This window comes from Pseudophryne corroboree (genome assembly GCF_028390025.1).
Source record: "Pseudophryne corroboree isolate aPseCor3 chromosome 3 unlocalized genomic scaffold, aPseCor3.hap2 SUPER_3_unloc_76, whole genome shotgun sequence".
NCBI lineage: Eukaryota > Metazoa > Chordata > Amphibia > Anura > Myobatrachidae > Pseudophryne > Pseudophryne corroboree.
Window position 1 is genome coordinate 172,501 of NW_026967570.1, and position 20,507 is coordinate 193,007.

A 20,507-nucleotide genomic window follows, 5' to 3' on the forward strand; every position below is an offset into this window, starting at 1 on the left:
GGATCTGATCTCCTGGCTGCAGTGGTTCCGCTCTTCCCCGGCACACCGGGGGGGGTTCCCTCACTGCCGCGGTCGCAGGAAAGGTCCATACATTTTAAAGATGTCACCTAGCGCCAGTATACACCACCGTTCAAAAGTTTGGGGCCACCAAGACAATTTCGTGTTTTCCATGAAAACTCAGTTATTTATCAAATTAGTTGCACAATGAACAGAACATATAGTCAGGACATTGCCAGGGTTAGAAATAATGATTTTTATTTGAAATAATAATTTTCTCCTTCAGACTTTGCGTTCGTCAAAGAATGCTCCCTCTGCAGCAATTACAGCATTGCAGACCTTTGGCATTCTAGCTGTTCATTTGTTGAGGTATCTGAAGAAATATCACCCCACGCTTCCTGAAGCTCCTCCCACAAGTTGGATTGGCTTGATGGGCACTTCTTGCGTATCATACGGTCAAGCTGCTCCCACAACAGCTCAGTGGGGTTGAGATCTGGTGACTGCGCTGGCCACTCCGTTACAGACAGAATACCAGTTGCCGGCTTCTTCCATAAATAGGTCTTGTATAAATTTGGAGGTGTGCTTTGGGTCATTGTCCTGTTGTAGGAGGAAATCCCTTTTACCTTGTACAAATCTCCCACTTTACCAGCACCAAAGCAGCTCCAGACCATCACATTACCTCCACCATGCTTGACAGATGACGTCAGGCACTCTTCCAGCATCTTTTCACTTGTTCCGAGTCTCACAAATGTTCTTCTGTGTGATCCAAACACCTCAAACTTCGATTCATCTGTCCATAACACTTTTCTCCAATCATCCTCTGTCCAATGTCTGTTATTTGGCCGATATGAATCTTTTCCTTTTATTGGCGTTTTCTTTGCCACTCTGCCTAGAAGGCCAGCATCCCGGAGTCGCCTCTTCACTGTAGACGTTGACACTGGCGTTTTGCGGGTACCATTTAATGAAGCTGCCAGTTGAGGACCTGTGAGGTATCTATTTCTCAAACTAGAGACTCTAATGTACTTGTCTTCTTGCTCAGTTGTGCACCAGGGCCTCCCACTTCTCCTTCTGCTCTGGTTAGAGCCTGTTTGTGCTGTTCTCTGAAGGGGTTATGAACCACAGGTAGTGGTTCATTCCTGTTTTCCGTATTTTATGTTTATAGTTGTCTTGCAGGCCAGGATTTCCCGTTGCTCTGGTTTAAGAAGATTCTTGTTTGCTGCCAGTGGTGAGTCTGTGTAATTGCAGCTCGTTCCCATGTGTTCAGCCTCACCTGTCTGTTGATTGCACCTCTCAGTTGTGCAGCAGGGCAGCTGCACGACATAATTAATTAAGACTCTCTGTTATATTTTGGCTCAGTGCAATTCACAGACGCTGGTGATATTTCCAGGGTTCCAGAGTTCTGAGCTAGTCCCTGCCAGTTCCTGAGCTCCTGTCTAGCAGTGTCTGTCTAGCTGCTTCCAGTGTCAGTTCCTGAGTGTCAGTTCCTGTGTCTGATTCCGTGTCCTGCCATGAAGCATTCCTGTCCAGAAGTCCTGTGGCTTTGTCTGTGCCTGGTCGAATATCTGGCTTCTTGTTGTCCACCAGTCTGTCGTTTGGGACTCTGCCTGTTCTCCAGTTCTGAGAGTCTGTGTCGGCTACATTGGGGGTTCCTGTCCGTTTGCCAGTATTTGTACCGGTTCCGTGAGTAGCGGCTTTGCTGCATCCGTCGGCCTAGGCCGCAGTATTCTTTAGTTATATTTAGTTACTGGTGTTTTGCAGAGGGTTCCGCTTATGCTGTCACCGCCGGTATGCAAAAGTATTGTGTCGTCGTGTGGACAACATTTCCTTTGTTGTTCTTTTCCTTTGGCGGCGTGCCGCACATATATTTAGTTTTAGGGTAGTTAGTAGCCCCTAGCTTTCTGTTTTAGTTAGAGGTCCGCTTTTTATTATCCGGTCTCTATTCACGCCTTGTTTCACACCAAGACCTGGGGGCATCGGAGTTGGGCAGACATAATTCGCCCTTCAAATTTGGCTGCCATGGGCCCAAGAACCCATAGTTACTCAGGCGTGAACTGACCACAAGGGTAAAACAACGGAGGTAGGGTGCTAGTGGCTATTTCCACACCACACCTTATTTCAACGTCACGTTCTGGTGCTCAGGACTCACTACGCAACATCTCCCTTGTTCTGAGCACCAGGAACCTAACATTATCACCAGCCATACCACAAAAAAGAAAAAAAAAAAAACTTTTTTTGGCCCAGTCCAGTGTCTAGTCTAGAATCCAGTCTTGTCAAAAATCCAGTCCTGTCTAAAACTCAGTGTGCAGAATCCAGTCCGGTGTTTAGAATCCAGTCCTGTCTAAAACTGTGCAGAATCCAGTCCGGTGTTTAGAATCCAGTCCTGTCTAAAACTCAGTGTGCAGAATCCAGTCCGGTGTTTAAAAATCCAGCCCAGTCTTGTCTTGTTTAAAAGTCCAGTCTAATCTTGTCTTACAATCTTGTCTTACAATCTTGTCTTGTCTAGTTTGAAATCCTCCTATGCAAGCCCTGCAAGCATCTCTCAGCCCTGAACTCTGCTTTCAGTGCTTTGAAACCTGAGTGGCTGGAAGTTTTGCAGCAATCCTTAAGGCAACTGCAAACCTTCTGACCAAATTTTTGCTTATTTTGCCAGAAGTTGTTGAGAGTTCATCCTATAAAGAGACTCTTGCTCACAGTATGGTGACAAGTGAATCCTCAGGTTTAATTAAAGAGAAAAGGTTTAAAAGTTTTCCACGGCCCAGGCTAGTCTAGAATCCAGCCCTGTCTAAAACTCAGTGTGCAGAATCCAGTCCGCTGTTTAAAAATCCAGTCTTGTCTAGTTTAAAAGTCTAGTCTTGTCGTGTCTAACAACAATCGTGTCTAACAACAATCGTGTCTAACAACAATCGTGTCTAACAACAATCGTGTCTAGTCTTGTCTTTTTTGAAATCCTCCTATGCCTACTATGCAAGCATCTCTCTCAGCCCTGAACTCTGCTTTCAGTGCTTTGAAACCTGAGCGGCTGGAAGTTTTGCAGCAATCCTTAAGGCAACTGCAAAACCATCTGACCAAAATTTTGCTTACTTTGCCAGAAGTTGTTGAGAGTTCATCCTATAAAGAGACTCTTGCTCACAGTATGGTGACAAGTGAATCATCAGGTTTAGTTAAAGAGAAAAGGTTTAAAAGTTTTCCGCGGCCCAGGCTCTCAGAATAGGAGCGTCTGCATCGCAGAATCTTAGATTTATGCCTATATTGTGGGGGTTTAGGCCACTATTTGCAGACCTGTGAGTTGAGCAAGCCAAAGTGTGGCGACAAGTCATGCCCTCTGGCCAAGTTGAGTCAGGATACATGACCTACTCCTGTCAACTGTGGCAGAGGTGCTTGTCACACAACCCACACTAAAAAGCTCTCTGTCCTATAATTGGGGTTTTTGGGCTAGGGAGCCCCATTATAGATTCAGGAACCAAAGGAGAATGTTTCTCTCCTCTCTTGATTTTCCTGTGGAAGCAGAGTTGCAAACCCCTGGAGCCGGGCCCGATGCCCAGAGTCCTGGAGCCGTGCCCAATGCCCAGAGTCCTGGAGCCGTGCCCAATGCCCAGAGTCCTGGAGCCGTGCCCAATGCCCAGAGTCCTGGAGCCGTGCCCGGTGCCCAGAGTCCTGGAGCCGTGCCCGGTGCCCAGAGTCCTGGAGCCGTGCCCGGTGCCCAGAGTCCTGGAGCCGTGCCCGGTGCCCAGAGTCGTGCCCGGTGCCCAGAGTCGTGCCCGGTGCCCAGAGTCGTGCCCGGTGCCCAGAGTCCGGAGCCGTGCCCAGAGTCCTGGAGCCGTGCCCAGAGTCCTGGAGCCGTGCCCAGAGTCCTGGAGCCGTGCCCGGTGCCCAGAGTCCTGGAGCCGTGCCCGGTGCCCAGAGTCCTGGAGCCGTGCCCGGTGCCCAGAGTCCTGGAGCCGTGCCCGGTGCCCAGAGTACCGGGTGCTCTAGGTTATAGAGGGACATCGAATATTATAGCTCAGGTGTCAATACCAGAAGGGGTCTCAGAAGCTGTTACCCCAGGTAAGGACTTGAAAAGAGCAACCCCAGAAAGGGTATCTAAAACCATATAGTTCCAGAAGGGAACTCGAGAAGCAAAACTCCAGAAGGGATCTTTGAAGTAATATCCCCAAGTGGGGTCTCGAGAGACGCAGCCCCTAAGAAGGGTCTAGAGGTCGCTTCCCCAGGAAAGCACTTAAGAGGCATAGCGTTAGTGGAGGTTCTGAAGGTTATAGCTTCAGCAAAAGTCCCGGAAGTCATAGTCCCGAGAGAAGTTTTTACTGGAACCGACGGCCCGGTCCCAGTAAAAGAATCCGAGGTGCTGACAGCAGCGGGGTTCCCGAAGGCCACTGCCCCAGCGGGGTTCCCGAAGGCCACTGCCCCAGCGGGGTTCCCGAAGGCCACTGCCCCAGCGGGGTTCCCGAAGGCCACTGCCCCAGCGGGGTTCCCGAAGGCCACTGCCCCGGGTGGGGTTCAGAAAGTCACTGCCCCGGGTGGGGTTCAGAAAGTCACTGCCCCGGGTGGGGTTCAGAAAGAGTCTCAGCCCATTGCTTTGACTACAGGATGTGCTTTTCTGTCATCTTCTAAAGTTTCGGTACCTAGGGGAATGCAACCAATCTATGGTCTGCTCTCAGATTCCGAAAATGATAAGGTTTCTTATATGCCGGGGCACTCTGGTAGGAGACGGAAGAAGCATCTGATTGCTCGACCTATATGTTTTGAAGAATGTTAAGAGCCAGAGATTTCTTCCTTTCCTGGTGTCGCCAAGCAAGCACAGGGTAAAAAAGAAAAATAAATTTCTCTTTCATCCACTAGGGGACACTGGAGTCCTATACAATAGGGGTGTGAAGCTTGCAACCGGAGGTGTGGTACAATCTAAAATTAGCATTGCCTGCACAGCCGGTTCCTCCCCCTTCACATCCCTCCTCCCTCAGTTTAGAAAATTGTGCCGAGGAGGTAACAGGCACTGAAGAGAGCTCCTGCTCCATGAAGTTTTGTTTATATATTTATTTATTTTTAATCCTTTATGACTGGCCCAATCCCTCCTAACTAAAGGGAGGGTGCAGGTCTTAAAAGACAAGATGGTAAATGCCCTATCCCACCTAAATGAAAAGGGGGTGCAGGCTTTACCAGAAGTGAAAGCTGCGTCCCCCTAATAAAAGGAGGACAAGGTTCAGGATTGAGAGACAAGGATTCCTTCTAAAGGGGTCTGCATCTCTCTCAACATACAACTGTGAGTACTGGTTGCTTTATTGCAGGCGCGCCGGACAGCGGTCAGTGTGGGGCGGGATCCCCTGTCAGCAGGTGCCGCTACGGGACCCGGGGAGAGGAGGAGGAGGAGAGCGGTCCCGGTGCATGCCGTCTAAAACATAGTGCTGCGCGGTTGAGATCCTTCAGCTGCGTGTGGGGGAGGCCAGCGGGGAGCGCACAGTAGAGAGCGCACTTTAAGTCTTCCCTGCCAGCAGAGAAAGACGCCGCTACGGGAGCTGTGAGAGCGGTCCCGGCGCGCGACGGCCAGCGGGAGATTTGTATTACAGCGCTGTGGAGCACTTAACCTCAGCCGCCGGAGGAGGGGAGGAGACGCTACAGTGAGCACGAAGCTGAGGAGGAGAATTCCTCAGCCGCGTGAAGACACGGCCATAGAGTGTAAGCAGGGGGGCTCACCAGAGGAAGATCCCCCTTCTAAATAAAGTGTCCAAAATTTTTAATGGTCGGCCATCTTAAAAATCATGCAAGCATGGAGTGCACCTCCCCCTATTATAGATTAATAGTAACACAGCGCACCCTGCTGGTGAAATGTTATATGAGAATCTCCTGAAGAATATAATGGGATTATGAGGTCTTTTCCAAGGAACTCTATTACAAAGAGCCTACAGAAAATACGTAGAAGCAAGTGAAGCCAACTCTAACACCGTAGCTGACGTACAGTTGGGTGTGAGGCGGTTGCAAGTCGGCTGGTGTAAAGACAAAAGAAATTAAATATTTTTATTTATTTTTTATTTATATTTTCTTCTCTACAATATAGAGATATTTCCAGCCAGGCAACTCAATACCTTTTGCTTCCGTCATATATTACAGTCTTTCTCTTCCTAGTTTAAAGGGTGAAAGCGCTGCGACGCGGTCTGGTAAGGGGTTTGGTCAACATGTCTAAAACACCAACCAAGACATCCAAGACCTTTTATGTTTGCATGTAACGGAATGAGCATGCGGATGGCAGCTCCGAGGTGTGCGATTCCTGCTTAGACAAGGACATTCCACCTGAGAGCAGTGCTCCGGCTAGGTCATGGAAAAATAACCTTGCAGATAAAATCTCCAATGAGATGGCGGACTCCCGCACGCAACAATCAAAGGCTGCAGGATTCTCAAAGACGATGGAACACGTTCTCATCAGGTTAACGCCGCCCGCACAAGCCGTAACAAATGTATGCAGGGCAGTTAAAAGGCCTAATCCTCTTGTACCAGAAGCAGAGGAGAAAAGGGTCTTCTCATTGATACAGAGGAGATGAGTTCATTGAATCTAACCTAGCTGCCGATTTTCCAGAAGAGGACACGGCAATTTCAGGTATTGATTCTTTAAGCGAAGCGGTGAAGGCGATCCTAAACTTTAAGGTAGCAGAAGTAAAAGGAGCCAGAAGAATTCAAATGGTTCGAATCCCACAAACCGCGTTCAGCAGCGTTTCCTATTTTTAAATCCCTCCAATCTCAAATGGAAGAGGCTAAATGGAGACAGCCTGACAAACGTTTTCAATTTTTGAACACAGTGTTTCAAGTACCTTATCCCCCACCTAGTGGTGTAATGGATAAGTGGGAGACTCCACCGGTAGTGGACGTTTCCCTAGGAAGGTTGTCAAAGATGACAATCTTACCGTTACCTAATGTAACGACTTCACGAGGTTGACACAGCTTTAAAGTAAATTTTTGTAGCAGAAACTGAGACCTACTGTCGTCTACGCTTGGGTTACCATGGCCAGGGGCACATGGTCTGGACATATTGTACAGGCTATTGAAGAAAAAAATTGCTTGGCAGAAATTACCCAACTTGCGGAACACATTCAAGAATCCGCTTCATACTTGCGTCAAGCCTCTAAAGATATTCGCAGGCTAGCATCGCGCGTCTCTGCATCAGCCATAATCGGCTAGACGGACGGAGAATGGTGAGAAGACTGACACCAAGAGGGCGGTAGAATCCATCCCCTTTGGGGGTGAGATACTTTTAGGTCCAGAGTTGGACAAGTGGATTTTGCAAGCTACAGCAGGGAAGTCCTCTTTTCTGCCTACTCCTTATACAAGAGCCACTCCACAAGTTAGGAGAGGTTATTCGGGAACAGCGTTTAATTCATTTAGATCGCCGTCCTTGCGAGCCAGAGGAAGAGGCTTCGGTACACAAGTACGTGGGGGCAGAGATAGAGGCCGCTCACAGGCAGCAGCCAAAAAGATAAACCTGCTGAAGAGACGAGACCAGGGCAGGACGGTCTCCCGGCTCACCTGAGATCCCCCTTGATGGTGCACATCTGGACGGTTTCGGAACATCTGGGCCAACACCGCACCAGAATTTTGGATAAATTACCTAATCTCCCAGGGGTACAACCCGTGTTTTCCCACAGAGGCCTCACAGTCAGTTTTTTTTTTTTTACAAGGATTGCCTCTGTGCCCTCAGTAAGCAAAAGCACGACTGCCTGCATCAAACATTGCTGCGGTCAGAGGTCATTATTCCGTTTCCCGCCTCTGAGAGGTACGGGTCTCTATTCCAATTTTTTGTCATGCCAAAGCCAGATGGGACGGTCATGCCGATACTCTATTTAAAAGTTTTAGACCAGTTTCTAAGGGTCTACAGATTCCAGATAGAACCACTCCAGTCGGTCATTGCAGGCTTAGAACAAGACGAGTTCATGGTATCCATGGACATAAAGGCTGCATATCCCAATCCGGGCCCTTCACCAGGCTTACATAAGGGTCGCACGGGTGACGGATCCCTACCAATTCAGGGCCTTGCCGTTCAGTCTATCATCGGCCCCAAGACTCTGTACGAAGATCATGGCAATCATGGTTTCAGAATCGGGACTATTGAGGGTTACGTTTAGTCCTTATCTAGACGATGTACTAATCAAGGCATCCTCTCGGGAACAGTTGATCAAGGATGTTCAGACATCTCATCAATTTCTCATTCAACATGGATGAATTGTGGATTTCCAGAAATCCTACCTCATGCCAACTCAACGGATTCAATTCCTCGGTCTCATCTTGGACACGGTACAATTAAGCGTATTCCTACCAGAGAATAAGGTCCAGGACCTATAGAGATCAGTGGCTCCGGTACTGAGGTCACAAACGGTTTCTCTACACCTCTGGGTGCAAATTCTCGGGATGATGGTGACGTCTGTCTAAGCTCTCCTGTACGACAGACTTCATTCCCGACCATTACAGATGAACCTCATTGCTCAGGGAGCAGGGTTGCACCGGCTTCCACATCAAAGAATACGACTTCCAAGGCAAGAGATTCGGCATTTGGGATTGGAGGATCCTGACAACAGACGCCAGTCTCAGAGGTTGGGGTGCCGTTTTAGAGATTGCTACTGGAGAGCAGACTTACCCGTAAACATTCTCGAACTAAGAGCAGTTTAAAATGCACTTTTCTTAGCCGAAGACCAAGTCATGGGCCAACACATAAGGATGCAGTCGGTCAAGGTCACGACGACGACATGCATAAACCGTCAAGGTGGAACACGGTGCAGGGTGGCGTTAAAAGAAGCCACACAGATATTGTGGACAGAAAAGCGAATCATCCTCCTCTCTGCAGTGTTCATTCAAGGTGTGGAGAACTAGGAAGCAAATTATCTCAATCACCAGGACATGCATGACAGTGGTGCCTACATCCACTGAATTTTATTTTTTATACATGGTGGTGAAGAGATGGGGTCTACCTAAAGTCGACCTAATGGCGTACGACAATACAATCTGCTGCCCAGATATGTGTCCAGGACAAAAGATCCAGCAGCACATGGAGTTGACGCATTCACACTTCCTTGGTGTTACAGGAAGGTTTTACATTTTTCCACTTTTCCAACTCGTACCCAGGTTTTCTGAAGACGTTAAAACGAGAGCGAGTGTGGTCGGTTCTAACCGCACCAGATTGGCCCCGCAGGAGTGGGTACTCAAACCTGCGAGGGTTACTAGCGGAAGATCCTTGACGGATACCTCAGAGAGAGGACCTGCTATCTCAGGGACCGTTCCAACACCCAGACCTGAACAGGTTACGTTTAACGGCATGGCTATTGAAACCATGGACTGGTGTCAAGAATGTGGGTGGAATTCGACGAACTTCCACTTTTCCAGACTTCTACTTTTCCTTTCGGCCGGTCTGGAGGTAGGACTGAGGCTGGGCTATCTGAAGGCTCAAGTTTCGGTTCTCTCCATCCTATTTCAAGAACGGTTAGCATCCTTGCCAGAGGTTCAAACCTTTTTACAGGGTGTTCAGAGGATCCACCCCCCTTTTTCGTCCTCCCACTGCACCTTGGGATGTAAATTTGGTGTTGGATTTTTGTGACCACCAACTTTTGAGCCTATAGGAAGAACGGTCCTGACATATCTACTCTTGGATGTTCGCATTACTGCTTGCCTTAGCTTCGGCCGGGCGGGTTTCTGGGTTGGGAGCCTTATCGTGTAAAGGCCCCTTTTTACATTTTTCATGAGGATAGGGCAGAACTCCGTACAAGAGCAGATTTCCTTCCTCAGGTTGTTTCGGGGTCTCACGTAAAACAGTCACTTGTGGGTCCATCTTTTCAGGATCTCGCAGTTGGGGACGTGTCCTGGGATGTGGCCCGAGCTTTACGGGTAGACGTACAGGTTACGTCGTCTTTCAGATATTCAGGCTGTTTGTCTTAAGGATGGGCCAACGAAGGGTTGACCAGCATCTAAATAGTCTTTGTCTAAATAGATTAGACTTGCCATTTCGGCAAGCTTATATTGCCTGTGGGAAACAGGTTCCGGTTCAGATGGGTGCTCATACTACCCGCTCAGTGGGTGCCTCAGGGGCGGCTGCCAGAGGTGTTTACACTACTCAACTTGCAGAGCGGCATTGTGGTCCTCAGCCCACACGTTCGCGAAATTTTGCAAGTTTGATGCCTTTGCGTCCGGAGACTCTACGTTCGGACGTTTGGTTTTGCAGACCACCGACAGCACTCCCTCCCTGGAAGATAACTTTGGGACGTCCCCTATTGTATAGGACTCTAGCGTCCCCTAGTGGATGAAAGAGAAAAGAGGATTTTGGTACTTACCGATAAATCCATTTCTCTGAATCCTCTAGGGGACACTGGACGCCCGCCTCGGTGCTGTCGACCTGCTGTGTTCAAAAGTTCTTGTTAAAACAGTTTGTGCAAACAGCGTTAGTTTTTCTGTCAAAAGAGTTATTGGTTGCTGTTTGCTTTGTTGTACGGTTCGGTTCCTCGCTATGGGCTCTAGTATCATGTCCTATTCTCTCGGTCAAATTTTCCAAACTGAGGAAGGAGGGATGTGAAGGGGGAGGAACCGGCTGTGCAGGCAATGCTAATTTTAGATTGTGCCACACCTCCGGTTGCAAGCTTCACACCCCTATTGTATAGGACTCCAGTGTCCCCTAGAGGATTCAGAGAAATGGATTTATCGGTAAGTACCAAAATCCTCTTATTGCTGACTCTTGCCTTGTGGTGTATATAAAAAAAAAAGAAAAAAAACATTTTTTCCCTCGTCTTGTGTCCAGTGGCCATCGTCAAGAGGGGGGCACTGTTACAAGCTGTTGCCACAGCTTGGGGTAAATTTACTAAAGTTGGGAGATTTTTAGAACTGGTGATGTTGCCCATGGCAACCAATCAAATTCTATTTACCATTTATCAAGCTGCTTCTAGCAGATAGTAGATATAATCTGATTGGTTGCTATAGGTAACATCACCAGTTGGTAAAATCTCCCACCTTAGTAAATTGACCCCCTTGTTTCTGTTTCTTGTCTTTGTCTGTTTGTTCCAGTGTCAGGTTTATTAATGTATACCTTGTTTTAGAAAGTCTGAATTTTGGGGTCCTTTGGCTCTTCCTCAAGGGGGGGGGGGGGGGGGGGGGGCGGTAATGTTATGAGCGACGGATGTGGCTCATTCCTGTTTTGCATTTTGGTTATGTATTTTATGTTATACTTCTGTTTATGTTCCCCGTGGGTGTCATGGGGTGTTCGGAGCTCACCCTTAAGGAGAGGGTACTGTTATGAACCACAGGTAGTGGTTCATTCCTGTTTTCCCTATTTTAGGTTTATAGTTGTCTTGCAGGCCAGGATTTCCCGTTGCTCTGGTTTAAGAAGATTCTTGTTTGCTGCCAGTGGTGAGTCTGTGTAATTGCAGCTTGTTCCCATGTGTTCAGCCTCACCTGTCTGTTGATTGCACCTCTCAGTTGTGCAGCAGGGCAGCTACATGACAATTAATTAACTCTCTGTTATATTCTGGCTCAGTGCAATTCACAGACACTGGTGATATTTCAAGGGTTCCAGAGTTCTTGAGTTCTGAGCTAGTCCCTGCCAGTTCCTGAGCTCCTGTCTAGCAGTGTCAGTCTAGCTGCTTCCAGTGTCAGTTCCTGTGTCTGATTCCGTGTCCTGCCATGAAGCATTCCTGTCCAAAAGTCCTGTGGTTTTGTTTGTGCCTGGTCGAATATCTGGCTTTTTGGTGTCCACTGGTCTGTTTGGGATTCTGCCTGTCCTCCATTTCTGAGAGTCTGTGTCGGCTACATTGGGGGTTCCTGTACGTTTGCCAGTATTTGTAACGGTTCCGTGAGTAGCGGCTTTGCCGCATCCGTTGGCCTAGGCCGCAGTATTCTTTGGTTATAATAAGAATTTACTCACCGGTAATTCTATTTCTCGTAGTCCGTAGTGGATGCTGGGAACTCCGTAAGGACCATGGGGAATAGCGGCTCCGCAGGAGACTGGGTACAAAAGTAAAGCTTTAGGACTAGCTGGTGTGCACTGGCTCCTCCCCCTATGACCCTCCTCCAAGCCTCAGTTAGGATACTGTGCCCGGACGAGCGTACACAATAAGGAAGGATTCATGAATCCCGGGTAAGACTCAAACCAGCCACACCGTACAACTTGTGATCTGAACCCAGTTAACAGTATGATAACAGAGGAGCCTCTCAAAGGATGGCTCACTACAACAATAACCCGATTTAGTTAACAATAACTATGTACAAGTATTGCAGACAATCCGCACTTGGGATGGGCGCCCAGCATCCACTACGGACTATGAGAAATAGAATTACCGGTGAGTAAATTCTTATTTTCTCTGACGTCCTAGTGGATGCTGGGAACTCCGTAAGGACCATGGGGATTATACCAAAGCTCCCAAACGGGCGGGAGAGTGCGGATGACTCTGCAGCACCGAATGAGAGAACTCCAGGTCCTCCTCAGCCAGGGTATCAGATTTGTAGAATTTAGCAAACGTGTTTGCCCCTGACCACGTAGCTGCTCGGCAAAGTTGTAAAGCCGAGACCCCTCGGGCAGCCGCCCAAGATGAGCCCACCTTCCTTGTGGAGTGGGCATTTACAGATTTTGCCTGTGGCAGGCCTGCCACAGAATGTGCAAGCTGAATTGTACTACAAATCCAACGAGCAATAGTCTGCTTAGAAGCAGTAGCACCCAATTTGTTGGGTGCATACAGGATAAACAGCGAGTCAGATTTTCTGACTCCAGTCGTCCTGGAAACACATTTTCAGGGCCCTGACTACGTCCAGCAACTTGGAGTCCTCCAAGTCCCTAGTAGCCGCAGGTACCACAATAGGCTGGTTCAGGTGAAACGCTGAAACCACCTTAGGGAGAAATTGAGGACGAGTCCTCAATTCCGCCCTATCCGTATGAAATATCAGGTAAGGGCTTTTATAGGACAAAGCCGCCAATTCTGATACGCGCCAGGCTGAAGCCAGGGCCAACAGCATTACCACTTTCCATGTGAGATATTTTAAGTCCACAGTGGTAAGCGGTTCAAACCAATGTGATTTTAGGAATCTCAAAACCACATTGGAGATCCCAGGGTGCCACTGGAGGCACAAAAGGAGGCTGTATATGCAGTACCCCCTTGACAAACGTCTGAACTTCAGGAACTGAAGCCAGTTCTTTCTGGAAGAAAATCGACAAGGCCGAATTTTGAACCTTAATGGACCCTAATTTTAGGCCCATGGACAGTCCTGTTTGCAGGAAATGCAGGAAACGACCTAGTTGAAATTCCTCTGTAGGGGCCTTCCTGGCCTTGCACCACGCAACATATTTCCGCCAAATACGGTGATAATGATGTGCGGTTACATCCTTCCTGGCTTTGATCAGGGTAGGGATGACTTCATCCGGAATGCCTTTTTCCTTCAGGATCCGGCGTTCAACCGCCATGCCGTCAAACGCAGCCGCGGTAAGTCTTGGAACAGACAGCGTCCTTGCTGGAGCAGGTCCCTTCTTAGAGGTAGAGGCCACGGGTCCTCCGTGAGCATCTCTTGAAGTTCCGGGTACCAAGTCTTCTTGGCCAATCCGGAGCCACGAGTATAGTCCTTACTCCTCTCCGTCTTATAATTCTCAGTACCTTGGAAATGAGAGGCAGAGGAGGGAACACATACACTGACTGGTACACCCACGGTGTTACCAGAGCATCCACCGCTATTGCTTGAGGGTCCCTTGACCTGGCGCAATACCTTTCTAGTTTTTTGTTGAGGCGGGACGCCATCATGTCCACCTTTGGTTTTTCCCAACGGTTTACAATCATGTGGAAGACTTCTGGATGAAGTCCCCACTCTCCCGGGTGGAGATCGTGTCTGCTGAGAAAGTCTGCTTCCCAGTTGTCCACTCCCGGAATGAACACCGCTGACAGTGCTATCACATGATTTTCCGCCCAGCGAAGAATCTTTGCAGCTTCTGCCATTGCCCTCCTGTTTCTTGTGCCGCCCTGTCTGTTTACGTGGGCGACTGCCGTGATGTTGTCCGACTGGATCAACACCGGCTGACCCTGAAGCAGAGGCCTTGCTTGACTTAGGGCATTGTAAATGGCTCTTAGTTCCAGGATATTTATGTGAAGTGACGTTTCCAGACTTGACCACAAGCCCTGGAAATTTTTTCCCTGTGTGACTGCTCCCCAGCCTCTCAGGCTGGCATCCGTGGTCACCAAGACCCAGTCCTGAATGCCGAATCTGCGGCCCTCTAGAAGATGAGCACTCTGTAACCACCACAGGAGAGACACCCTTGTCCTTGGAGATAGGGTTATCCGCTGATGCATGTGAAGATGCGATCCGGACCATTTGTCCAGCAGATCCCACTGAAAGGTTCTTGCGTGGAATCTGCTGAATGGAATCGCTTCGTAAGAAGCCACCATTTTCCCCAGGACCCTTGTGCATTGATGCACCGACACTTGGCCTGGTTTTAGGAGGTTCCTGACTAGCTCGGATAACTCCCTGGCTTTCTCCTCCGGGAGAAACACCTTTTTCTGGACTGTGTCCAGAATCATCCCTAGGAACAGCAGACGTGTCGTCGGAATCAGCTGCGATTTTGGGATATTTAGAATCCACCCGTGCTGCCGTAACACTACTTGAGATAGTGCTACTCCGACTACTAACTGTTCCCTGGATCTTGCCCTTATCAGGAGATCGTCCAAGTAAGGGATAACTAAAACTCCCTTCCTTCGAAGGAGTATCATCATTACTTTGGTAAAGACACGGGGTGCCGTGGACAAACCAAACGGCAGCGTCTGAAACCGATAGTGACAGTTCTGTACCACAAACCTGAGGTATCCTTGGTGAGAAGGGTAAATTGGGACATGGAGATAAGCATCCTTGATGTCCCGAGACACCATATAATCCCCTTCTTCCAGGTTCGCAATCACCGCTCTGAGTGACTCCATCTTGAATTTGAACCATTGTATGTAAGTGTTCAAGGATTTCAGATTTAAAATAGGTCTCACCGAGCCGTCCGGCTTTGGTACCACAAACAGCGTGGAATAATACCCCTTTCCCTGTTGTAGGAGGGGTACCTTGATTATCACCTGCTGGGAATACAGCTTGTGAATGGCTTCCAATACCGCCTCCCTGTCGGAGGGAGACGTCGGTAAAGCAGACTTTAGGAAACGGCGAAGGGGAGACGTCTCGAATTCCAATTTGTACCCCTGAGATACCACCTGAAGGATCCAGGGGTCCACCTGTGAGTGAGCCCACTGCACGCTGACATTTTTGAGACGGGCCCCCACCGTGCCTGAGTCCGCTTGTAAGGCCCCAACGTCATGCTGAGGACTTGGCAGAAACGGGAGAGGGCTTCTGTTCCTGGGAACTGGCTGTTTGCTGCAGCCTTTTTCCTCTCCCTCTGCCACGGGGCAAAAATGAGGAGCCTTTTGACCGCTTGCCCTTATGGGGCCGAAAGGACTGCGCCTGATAATACGGCGTCTTCTTAAGTTGAGAGGCTACCTGGGGTAAAAATGTGGATTTCCCAGCCGTTGCCACCAGGTCTGTTAGACCTACCCCAAATAACTCCTCCCTTTTATAAGGCAATACTTCCATATGTCTTTTGGAATCAGCATCACCTGACCTCTGCCGCGTCCATAACCCTCTTCTGGCAGAAATGGACAGCGCACTTACTCTTGATGCCAGTCGGCAAATATTCCGCTGTGCATCACGCATATATAGAAATGCATCTTTTAAATGCTCTATAGTCAGTAATATACTGTCCCTATCTAGGGTATCAATATTGTCAGTCAGGGAATCCGACCAAGCCACCCCAGCACTGCACATCCAGGCTGAGGCGATTGCTGGTCGCAGTATCACACCCGTGTGAGTGTATATACATTTTAGGATATTTTCCTGCTTTCTGTCAGCAGGTTCCTTAAGGGCGGCCGTATCCGGGGACGGTAGTGCCACCTGTTTAGACAAGCGTGTGAGCGCTTTATCCACCCTAGGGGTGTTTCCCAACGTGCCCTATCCTCTGGCGGGAAGGGGTACGATGCTAAGAACTTTTTAGGAATTAACAGTTTTTATCGGGGGAAACCCACGCATCATCACACCCTTCATTTAATTCCTCAGATGCAGGAAAAACTACAGGCAGTTTTTTCTCACCAAACATAATACCCTTTATAGTGGTACTGGTATCAGAAATATGTAAAACAATTTCCATAGCCTCAATCATGTAACGTGTGGCCCTACTGGAAGTCACATTCGTCTCTTAATCGTCGACACTGGAGTCAGTATCCGTGTCGGCGTCTGTATCTGCCATCTGAGGTAGCGGGCGTTTTAGAGCCCCCGATGACATTTGAGACGCTGAAACAGGCACAAGCTGAGTAGCCGGCTGTCCTATGTCGTCAAACCTTTTGTGTAAGGAGTTGACACTTTCACGTAATTCCTTCCATAAGTCCAACCACACAGGTGTCGACCCCGCAGGGGGTGACATCACATTCACAGGCATTTGCTCCGCCTCCACATCATTATCCTCATCATACATGTCGACACAGCAGTACCGACACACAGCACACACACAGGGAATGCTCTGATAGAGGACAGGACCCCACTAGCCCTTTGGGGAGACAGAGGGAGAGTATGCCAGCACACACCAGAGCGCTATATACCACAGGGATATCACTATACAGAGTGTTTTCCCTTATAGCTGCATATATATTTTATACTGCGCCTAAATTTGTGCCCCCCCTCTCTTTTTAACCCTTTCTGTAGTGCAGGACTGCAGGGGAGAGCTAGGGAGCGATCCTTCCAGCGGAGCTGTGAGGGAAAATGGCGTCAGTGTGCTGAGGGAGATGGCTCCGCCCCTTTCTCTGCGGCCTTTCTCCCGCTTTTTTAGTAATTATGGCAGTGGTATTTTTACACCTATATAGCCCCTGGGGTTATAGATGGTGTTAGTTTTGCCAGCCAAGGTGTAAATATTGCTGCTTAGGGCGCCCCCCCCCCCCAGCGCCCTGCACCCATCAGTGACCGCAGTGTGAGGTGTGTATGAGGAGCAATGGCGCACAGCTGCAGTGCTGTGCGCTACCTTGGAGAAGACAGAAGTCTTCAGCCGCCGATTTTCCGGATCTTCTTGCTTCTGGCTCTGTAAGGGGGACGGCGGCGCGGCTCCGGGAACGGACGACGAGGTCGGGTCCTGTGTGCGATCCCTCTGGAGCTAATGGTGTCCAGTAGCCTAAGAAGCCCAAGCTGCCACCAGTTAGGTAGGTTCGCTTCTTCTCCCCTTAGTCCCTCGTTGCAGTGAGCCTGTTGCCAGCAGGTCTCACTGTAAAATAAAAAACCTAAACTATACTTTCTTCCTAGGAGCTCAGGAGAGCCCCTAGTGTGCATTTAGCTCGGCCGGGCACAGAAATCTAACTGAGGTCTGGAGGAGGGTCATAGGGGGAGGAGCCAGTGCACACCAGATAGTCCTAAATCTTTCTTTAGATGTGCCCAGTCTCCTGCGGAGCCGTCTATTCCCATGGTCCTTACGGAGTCCCCAGCATCCACTAGGACGTCAGAGAAATTAATATATCTATTAGCACACGCCGGTCTATATGGATTATCTATAGACCGGCGTGTGCTAATAGAGACACTCAGGGCATGTAATACCATAGGCTGAGGTACTGCTAGCACACAGTATGGCTGCTGGTGACAGTGACATGATGTGAGGAGGAGAGCAGGAGTATAATAGGGGCTGATGGCTCCTGATGTATGAGATATACCAGAGAGTGTGGGGAGAAGACTGGTCAGATCTCTGGGCTGGTAACACACAGTGATATGATGTGAGGGGGAGAGCAGGAGTATAATAGGGGCTGATGGCTCCTGATGTATGAGATACACCAGAGAGTGTGGGGAGGAGACTGGTCAGATCTCTGGGCTGGTAACACACAGTGACATGATGTGAGTAGGAGTATAATAGGGGCTGATGGCTCCTGATGTATGAGATATACCAGAGAGTGTGGGGAGGAGACTGGTCAGATCTCTGGTTTGGTAACACACAGTGACATGATGTGAGGGGGAGAGCAGGAGTGTAATAGGGGCTGATGGCTCCTGATGTATGAGATACACCAGAGAGTGTGGGGAGGAGACTGGTCAGATCTCTGTGCTGGAAACTGACATGATGTGAGGGGGAGAGCAGGAGTATAATTGGTGCTTGCTGTCGGAGGCCCTGGCGGCCACATGGTTAATAGCAGCCGTGGCACTGAAGGGGTTAACCCTTAAGTGTCCGGCGCCTTTTACAGGACACTAGGCGCTTGGTGACACTTTTAAAATGCACTGACGCTAGGCACCAGGTATTGAAATGTAAAAAAACTATCATCGATGGCGCCCTGCTGCGGCCCGGATCCTCTCCAGTGGCAGCGAAGTGGTAAACCCCCACGCGTACACACACCAGCGCCAGAGGAGAGAGTGCTGCAAGGCGCCGCAGCTGGGAGACCAGGACCTCCGGCTCTAGGTGTATGCGCCGGAGAAAGGAGCCACAGATGACCAGATTGCGCCACAGATGGCGGACCAGGCTAGCCGGCTCCCTGTGCGGCGGGAGGAGACAGGTGCTGAGGTCCAGGAGCTGGGCTCCCTGCGCCTCAACATTGCAGTGGGAGAGGGCCGCGGCGGCCAGTATGAACGTCATGGGCTGCCGGGCTCCAGGAGGGAGCAGACATGGACACCGTGGGTGCGCCACTCACAGGGGACCGGGCTAGCCGGCTCCCTAGCGGCGGGGGGATCCATAGAGATCACCCTCGGTGAACAGAAAACCCTGACAGAGGATCTAGGCTGCCCATCTCTGGAGCCCGAATTCAGGAAGCAGCTGGTGAGCTAGGTCCCGGGCAGATTCCTGGAAGTAAGTTTCAGCAGGAAAACTTTCCCCCAGCCCAGACTGATCATCACCAGGGTGGATCCCAACCCTCCAGGATGGGACGGTCAAAGAAGAGTGACCACTCCCCACTGTCCATAGAGGACAATGGAAGCTGTGCATGTGGCCAAGGTTTGCACAGCTCATGAGTAAATAGTGATTGGTTACCCCCTGTGGTACTGTGTGGAACATGGACATAAAAAGGAGGCCTGCGAGCCTCCAGAGTGTGTTATACCATTTGCGTTCTGCTGTAAACATCTGCAGTATTGCCGAGTCTTTTTTAAGACTATTTTGGGCAAATAAACATCTTCTGCCTCAAGATGACCGCCTCATCTTGCGACCTGCAGGGCTAGGCGAAACCTAGCTCAGTTTTCCGGCTGTCCAGGGTACACTCAGTGTCCCCAAACTCTGCCTTCCGCCAGCTACCGCGCAGAGTTCTAGACAAGCGACAAGTGGGGAATAGTCAGCACCACACAGGTGTGGTAAGACAATGTGTCGACGCATACAGAGCAGAACCGTGGTTCCAGGCACCACAGCAGGGTAGGAGTCTGGTGGTGGCATCATAGTCGGTAACATGCGATTACTGACGGTAAGTGGGAATCCCCTATCTGGCCAGGTACTGTGTCACCTAAACATCCATTCTGTGACTGGAGGCGGGACTCGAGGTGGTGAGGGCCCTCTTACGGAACCGTCAGGTCACAGTGCTGATGGCTCCTGACTCCCCCCACTGGAAAAATACACATTCATTAGTTTGTACTGACAGAGGAGGGTGTAGGATAAGAGATTGCTGTAGTCACTGAGTAAGGAGAATATGTGTTTATTACTCACCTGTGCTGATATCTGTAGGGATCTCCTCCTCCTTACACTGCTGATCATCCCTCACATACGTCTCTTCTTCTCCCTCTTTATCTTCTGCCTTCATATCAGTCACATACGTCTCTTCTTCTCCCTCTATATCTTCTGTCTTTATATCAGTCACATACGTCTCTTCTTCTCCCTCTATATCTTCTGCCTTCATATCAGTCACATACGTCTCTTCTTCTCCCTCTATATCTTCTGCCTTTATATCAGTCACATACGTCTCTTCTTCTCCCTCTATATCTTCTGCCTTTATATCATTCACATACGTCTCTTCTTCTACCTCTGTATCTTCTGCCTTTATAGCAGTCACATACATTTCTTCTTCTCCCTCTATATCTTCTGCCTTTATATCAGTCACATACGTCTCTTCTTCTCCCTCTATATCTTCTGTCTTTATATCAGTCACATACGTCTCTTCTTCTCCCTCTATATCTTCTGCCTTTATATCAGTCACATACGTCTCTTCTTCTCCCTCTATATCTTCTGTTTTAATATCAGACAGACGTTCTACCTAAAAACACAAAAATTTGCACAGTCAGACTTAACTGAGGTGAAACAGTATAATATCAGTGTATAAGACACACAGCTTCTCTACAGATCATATAGTGACAGTCACTGAGATATATTGGAGAGACCCTAAATCCCACCTACCTGATCCTCCTGTGGGGTCCTGTGATTCTCCTCTGTACAATCCTGGGAATACAGAGGACGGGGACATCTCTCTGGGGTATCTCTGTTACTGGGCCCATCTGTAGGAGACACACAGTGACTGAGTACAGTGTATATATGTGATTATCAGATGATGTGTGTATGTAGGGGCCCC

General features: G+C 49.2%; 1 protein-coding gene across 1 annotated transcript in view; it reads right to left on the bottom strand.

Moving 5' to 3' along the window:
• LOC134984715 (gastrula zinc finger protein XlCGF26.1-like) overlaps nucleotides 1-20,417 on the bottom strand; it is a 30,910-nt gene extending 10,493 nt beyond the window's left edge. Inside the window, exons 1-2 of the mRNA XM_063950227.1 lie at nucleotides 20,332-20,417; nucleotides 19,652-20,191 (exon numbers count right to left, since the gene is read on the bottom strand). Of these exons, the coding sequence (XP_063806297.1) occupies nucleotides 19,652-20,000 (349 nt within the window). The 5' untranslated portion in view covers nucleotides 20,001-20,191; nucleotides 20,332-20,417. The remainder of the gene's footprint in view (nucleotides 1-19,651; nucleotides 20,192-20,331) is intronic.
• Nucleotides 20,418-20,507: the final 90 nt, after the last annotated feature.